This window comes from Otolemur garnettii, unplaced genomic scaffold, assembly GCF_000181295.1.
Source record: "Otolemur garnettii isolate 467f Iridium unplaced genomic scaffold, OtoGar3 scaffold00155, whole genome shotgun sequence".
NCBI lineage: Eukaryota > Metazoa > Chordata > Mammalia > Primates > Galagidae > Otolemur > Otolemur garnettii.
In genome coordinates this window covers 779,887-786,727 of record NW_003852550.1, presented here as the reverse complement: position 1 = coordinate 786,727, position 6,841 = coordinate 779,887, and the positions used below count along the sequence as shown (strand labels likewise).

At 39.9% G+C, this 6,841-nt stretch overlaps 1 protein-coding gene across 2 annotated transcripts in view; it reads left to right on the top strand.

Annotated features, from left to right (window-relative positions):
* MORC4 (MORC family CW-type zinc finger 4) overlaps nucleotides 1–6,841 on the top strand; it is a 60,005-nt gene that overhangs the window by 18,105 nt on the left and 35,059 nt on the right. For both annotated transcript variants that reach the window (XM_003799720.3, XM_003799721.3), the window contains exons 6-7: nucleotides 1,495–1,627; nucleotides 1,953–2,081. In XM_003799720.3, coding sequence (XP_003799768.1) covers nucleotides 1,495–1,627; nucleotides 1,953–2,081 — 262 coding nt within the window. The remainder of the gene's footprint in view (nucleotides 1–1,494; nucleotides 1,628–1,952; nucleotides 2,082–6,841) is intronic.

Genomic DNA, 6,841 nt, shown 5'->3' with positions numbered 1-6,841 from the left:
AAAAAAAAAAAAAAAAGAGTCAGGATTATTCTAGAAAATCCAGAATATGTTATTACACAGTGACATGGGCTTCATACAAGCTACATACCATAGTGGCTCTGCTCCAGCCCATTTTCAGTAAAGCAGCTCTGAGTTTGTGCAGCCTAAAGTATCGAGGAGGTATCACTAAAGCTTGAGGTGACTCTGAGGGCAAAGAATTGTTTCTCAATTTTATTTGATCATGTAACTTTTATTTCTTATTTATTCATTTGAGACGAGTCTCACTGTCACCTTGGGTAGAGTGCCATGGATTCATACCTCACAGCATCCTCAAATTCTTGGGCTTAAGCAATCCTCTTGCCTCAGACTCCCAAGTAGCTAGAACTACAGGCACCTGCCACAACACCGAGCTAGTTTTTCTTTTTTCTTTTTCTTTTTGGAGTCTCAGTTTGTCACCCTCAGTAAAGTGCTTTGGCATCGTAGCTGACAGTGACCTCAAACTCTTGGGCTCAAGTGATTTTCTTGTCTCAGCCTCGCAAGTAGCTGCGACTACAGGCGCATGCCACAACACCCAGCTATTTTTAGAGTAGGATTCTCGTTCTTGTTCAGGCTGGTCTCCTGGCAGCTCAGGCAGTCCATCTACCTTGGCCTCCCAGAGTGCTAGGATTACAGGCCTGAGCCACCTCGCCAGGCCTTTCATTTCTTATTTAAAAATATCTTGAGAGATTGCCGTTTCACAGAACTATTGTTCTGATACATACATTTTCTCTAAAACCCATCATTTGTTTTTAAATGTTTTCCAGGTACAAACATGGGTCTAACCTTTTTTCCCTGGCAGTGTACAGTGATATACCTCAGGGTCTTGAAGTGGAGCAAAGCTAAGTGGCCCAAAAATATTATGGGAAGAATAAAGGTCCTTATGAAAGGAATATCAGTATTATTATGTTTAAGTGATCATTCTCTAACTAGTATTCTAGAGGACTAGTAAATACAATTTAATTGCACATGAACGTTATGACTACTCTGTATATGCTATTTTTATACCAATTATTTTCCTTCTAAGAAATAGGATTAGATCTGGGGAAATCTGGTATCTCATTAGTCTAAACTTAATAGAATTAGGTATTAATTCATCTATTTATTCAGTGGGAGAAAGTGATGTTGAATGACTTACTCCACAGTACCCAGAAAGTTGGGATCTGTTTTAAGATCCTGCTTTGAGGATAGCTGACATTCATTTGATCCAGACCACAGAGATTTCATAGCCTTTTTCTGTTTCTTATGAACTTGGCACCACCACCTCTATGAAACATAGTGCATTTGTTTAGAATGGAAATACCCCTAAATATGTGATCCTCAAACCAAGTAGTTTGTAGTTCCTTTACATTGGTAGTCAGTGAAAGAAATAGATACCTGAGTTTTGGCTCATATTGTTTCTTTTCTCTTGGGTTCCTAGTGCATTTTTTGTCCTTTGGAGCCAGTTTTGTTAGATTGGTACTTGTCTCTTTTACCCAGAAATAAAGATGGAAAGTCTGAGTTGGACTTTGATACAGATCAGTATGACATCCTGGTATCAGACTTTGACATAGAAGAAAAAGAGACTGGTGATATTACCTCTGAGCTACCAGAAACAGAATATTCTTTACGGGTGAGTAAGAGTGGTTTTTTCAACAATGAGAGGTAAGATTTCTTATAATGTGAAGATATTATAGGACAGGATCTAATTTTATTTATATAAAGATGACAACCCTTTAGCCCTGTTCTAGGATTCCTTTTCACTATTTCCATTAAAACAGTTTAGGTAATAGAGCCAGCAGCACTTTAGTGTGACAGTTGACAAAGAGTAAGTAGCAAGGTATAGAAGCTGAGCCAAATCTTTGCCCACAATAGACATCAGATGCTAGCAGTCTTTTATGGGGATGGCAGTAGAATTGGCAATATCACATAATAACTTTCCCTTCACTGTTCCATAGGCATACTGTGGTATTCTGTACATGAAGCCACGAATGAAAATTTTTCTGCGTCAAAAGAAGGTGACTACCCAGATGATTGCCAAGAGCCTGGCCAATGTAGGATATGATATATATAAACCTACCTTCACAGTATCCTTACAACTACATGAAATTGACCTTTTCATTTCAGGATTAAATTTTCAGATTGGTAGAAAAACAAAAACTTCTCTAATTGAAAAAAATGTGTGTTTTAGTACAAATCCTATTACGTTTTATCTATTTTATCAGAAATCACCTGCAAACTGTTAAAATAATACAGAGTCCTGAGATTTTGGAGATTCTGGTTCAGTAGATTCTGAAATCATTTTTTGTTTTTGTTTTAAGACAAGGTCTTGGTCTTGTCACCTGACTAGAGTACAGTGCTATTAATCCAAGCTCACTGTATTCTCAAACTCCTGGCCCCAGGTTATGCTCCTGCCTCAGCCTCACAAGTAGCTGGAACTACAGGGGTGTGTCACCACACTTAGCTTATTTTTCTATTTTTGTAAAAATGGTTTCATTTTTGCTTAAGCTAATCTCAAACTCCTGATTTCTAATGATCCTCTGACTCCCAGGGTACCCACTAGGATTATAGGTATGAGCCAATGTGCCCAGAATAAAATAATTTTAAAAAATAAGAAATATTTATTTTTAAATCTTCTTTTTTTTTTTTTTTGAGACAGAGCCTCAAGCTATCCCCCTGGGTAGAGTGCCGTGGCATCACAGCTCACAGCAACCTCCAACTCCTGGGCTCAAGCGAGTCTCCTGCCTCCGCCTCCCAAGTAGCTGGGACCCACAGGCGCCCGCCACAACACCCGGCTATTTTTTGGTTGCAGCCGTCATTGTTGTTTGGCGGGTCCGGGCTGGGGATTCGAACCCGCCACCCCAGGTGTACGTGGCTGGCGCCTTAGCCGATTGAGCTATAGGCGCTGAGCCTATTTTTAAATCTTCAACTCACTCTAATGAGCAGATAGGTTTGAGAATCTCTGGCCAAAGGTACAATCCATATTATTTGGTTTATACTATAATTTTGAAATATATCATGCCAATTGAAATAAGCAAAATGTTGACTTTTGTTACTTTTTGGATATAGTGTGATTTTTGTTGTAACAGGTCTGGGCTTACATTGATTAAGGTTAGGAGAGTGGAAATTAGTGGTTGGTTTTCTAGGATGAGATAAATCTTCAATAGGTTTCAGGTAAAATTCCTAGTACTTCCCCTAATGGCAGCAACTCCTCAAAGGAGCTAATACTGTTTTTTACTTCTGCCCTCCATTGCACTGAGAATGGATTTTAGATACTAGAGAAAATCTTAAGATGAACTATGGAAATTAGTTTCATAGTTGTTGATGGCTTTTTAAGCAAAAAAAAAAAAATCTTTGAAAAGCTGACAACTTATAGACAGTTATGAAGAAACGTTCTTGTTTACACTCTACTTGCTTTATCAAAGGTACTGTCTAGCTTGCTTTATGTTATCTTTCTTTTTCTGACCAAACATGAGAAATTGTTGTTCCCTTTTTTAAAAGCCACGTAGTTTGTACTCATCAGTAGATCAGTTTTCTCCTTTTTGGGACACATATCTGGTCTACTAGAAAACTCTTTCAAGGTCCTAACCAAACCCAGCTTAACAAAGCCAGAGCTAGCATTGTTAGCATCTTCAGATAAATTCGTTAAACTATCACTATGTAGGCCAGGATGTTAGTGCTGTGTGTTTAACAGAGCCAGTCTAAAGAAGTGCTTTACAACTTATTTTAGGTTATAACACATTTCTGTTCTGCACCTTCTTTCTTCTGTGGGTGTCTCTCAGGGAACGCTTCTGTATGCAAACTATATATATCCCAATTCTTCTCAGCCCCCTTTCCATTAAGCTAGTTACCTTCTCATTTTACAGTTTAGACCAAACAGATTCACTATAGACATGAATAGAATGAAACACTGAATGAAATTTCCTTCAAGGTCATCGATGAACAAGATCATTGATGCTAACTTACTTATTTTTCAAATATCAAAGACCTCTTCTTTTTTCTTTGTTCTTTCTCCTTATACTAATTTAAGGAGTCTCCTACTTCAGTGTACCTCCCACCCCATAATTTGAAATTTTAAAAGTGTACAGGTTGGACATGTTGGCACACACCTATAATCCTAGCACTTTGAAAGGCTGAGGCAGGAGGGCTGCTTGAGGCCAGAAGTTTAAGGCTGGCCTGAGCAAAAATGAGACCCCATCTCTACTAAAAATAGGGAAAAAAACAAGCCAGACATGGTGGTGGGTGCCTGGAGTCTCAGCTACTCGGGAGGCTGAGGCAAGAGGATTGCTCAAGAGTTTGAAGTTGCTGTGAACTGTGATGTCACAGCACTCTACCCAGAGTGACAGAGGGAGGGAGACTCTTATCTTAATTTTAAAAAAGGTGTGGTGGCTAATACCTATATTCCTAGCACTGTAGGAGGCTGAGGCAAGAGGATTGCTAGAGGTTAGGTGTTTGAGACCAGCCTGAGCAAAGCGAGATGCCATCTCTGCTAAAAATAGAAAATTTTGCTGGATATTGTGGTGGGTACCTGTAGTCCCAACTACTCAGGAGCTGAGGCAGGAGGATTGCTTGGACCCAGCAGTTTGAGGTTGCTGTGGGTTAGGGTAATACCACAGCACTCTAGCCTGGGCAACAGAGTAAGACTGTCTCAAAAGAACAAACAAAAAAAGGAAAAGTTAGTAGCTGAGTGTGGTAGCCAGCACCTGTAGTCCCTTGGGAGGTGAAGGAAGGAGGATTGCTCGAGCCCAGGAGTTTGTGGTTGCAAGTAAACTGTGACGATGCCACAGCACTCTAGCCCAGGTGATAGAGCAAGACTGTGTCTCAAAAAAATTGTTCAAAAGTTAATTTTGTGGTATGGGATTTTGGTTTGCTTATATGGGAGAGTTTTATTTTGTTCTTGTGTTGGAAAAGGTCTTATATGAGATTTGCTTTGAGTTGGAGCCTAGAACATTTTGTGTTCTGAGCCAAACATTACTCTGTTATGTAGTCACCTGTATCATGTCTTTGTGTCATACCTGACCCATTTGTCATATGGGTTTGATGTGATTAGCTTGTCATTTAGAGCTGGGCAATGCAGATCAGTTTTTGAATAAGTAACAAAAGTTACTTTTATTTTTTTTTGTTGTTGTTGTTGAGACAGAGCCTTACTTGGTCACCCTTGGTAGAGTGTCATGGCGTCTTAGCTCACAGCAACCTCAAACTCTTGGGTTCTACTGATCCTCTTGCCTCAGCCTCCCAAGTACCTGGGACTACAGGTACCCACCACAACGCCCAGCTATATTTTTTTTGTAGTTTTTGGCTGGGGCCGGGTTTGAACTTGCCACCTCCAGTATATGGGGCTGGTGCCCTACTCCTTTGAGCCACAAGCACCGCTCCGCCCAACTATTTTTTAAAGATGAGGTCTTGATTTTTGCTCAGGCTGGTTTTGAACCTGTGAGCTCAGGCAGTCCACCCGCCTTGGCCTCCTGGAGTGCTGGGATTACAGGTGTGAACCACTCCATGCACCTAGGTCAAAAGTAACTTTTCGTCCAATGCATTTGGACATGAAGGTTTCCTAGTAATTATTTTTATTTATTTATTTATTTTTTTTTTTGGTAGAGACAGAGTCTCACTTTATCCCCCTTGGTATAGTGCCGTGGTGTCACATAGCTCACAGCAACCTCCAACTCCTGGGCTTAGGCGATTCTCTTGCCTCAGCCTCCCAAGTAGCTGGGACTACAGTCTCCCGCCACAACACCTGGCTATTTTTTTTTTGCAGTTTGGTCAGGGCCGGGCTTGAACCCACGACCCTCGGTATATGGGGCTGGTGCCCTACCCACTGAGCCACAGGTGCCACTCCTAGTAATTGTTTTAATGAAAATCTCAATTTCTCTGTCTCACTTTTATCTTTCTCACTTACCTTGGTTTTTAAATTGAGTAGGACTTATTAAAAACTCATCATTATTCCTTATGTTTTAATTATTATAGGATAAAAAATTATAATTAGTTTTCTTAATCTCACCTATCCAAGGTTATTCTTTTCATGAAATATATTACCACAGGACTAGTCATTGTCTTTTATGTTTGAATATGATTTTGTTTTTGTTGCCTTTTCTTTCATTGCATTTTGTGTAGTTAGCAGGACTTACCTTATTGCATATAATTGTGTAGATTTGTATCATACTATTTCCAGCTCTCATAAGAACCTATAAGCCCTAGCAGCAAATTGAACAACTAGCAAGGGTGAAACTATGCTGTGATTACTTAGGAATTTTTTAATCACTGAAGGTATTTTGGCATATTTTCTTAAACACACACGTATATATTTTAGGTAACGTTTATTATTATAATCTGAGCGTTTCTTAATGTTCTCAAATACTATTTCAGGGACATAATTTTAAGAGCTGCATAGTAGACCATGTGGTTATACCAACATTTATTTATTTCTCTTATGTTGAACATTTTAATTATTTGTGTTTTTCTGCTATTATAACTAATTGGAAAATCACTGTAACTCATAAACTTTTGTGTGCTCCTCTGACTATTTCTGTAGGATAAATTCCTTAAAAGATAATTACCTAGTCAAAGGTTAAGGTTAAGAATATTTTTAGGCTCGCCGCCTGTGGCTCAAGTGGCTAAGGCGCCAGCCACATACACCTAAGGTGGTGAGTTTGAATCCAGCCCAGGCCTGCCAAACAACAATGATGGCTGCAACCAAAAAAAGTAGCCGGGTGTTATGGCGGGCGCCTGTGGTCCCAGCTACTTGAGAGGCAGAGGCAGGAGACTCGCTTGATCCCAGGAGTTGGAGGTTGCTGTGAGCTGTAATGCCATGGCACTCTACCCAGGGGGACAGCTTGAGGCTCTGTCT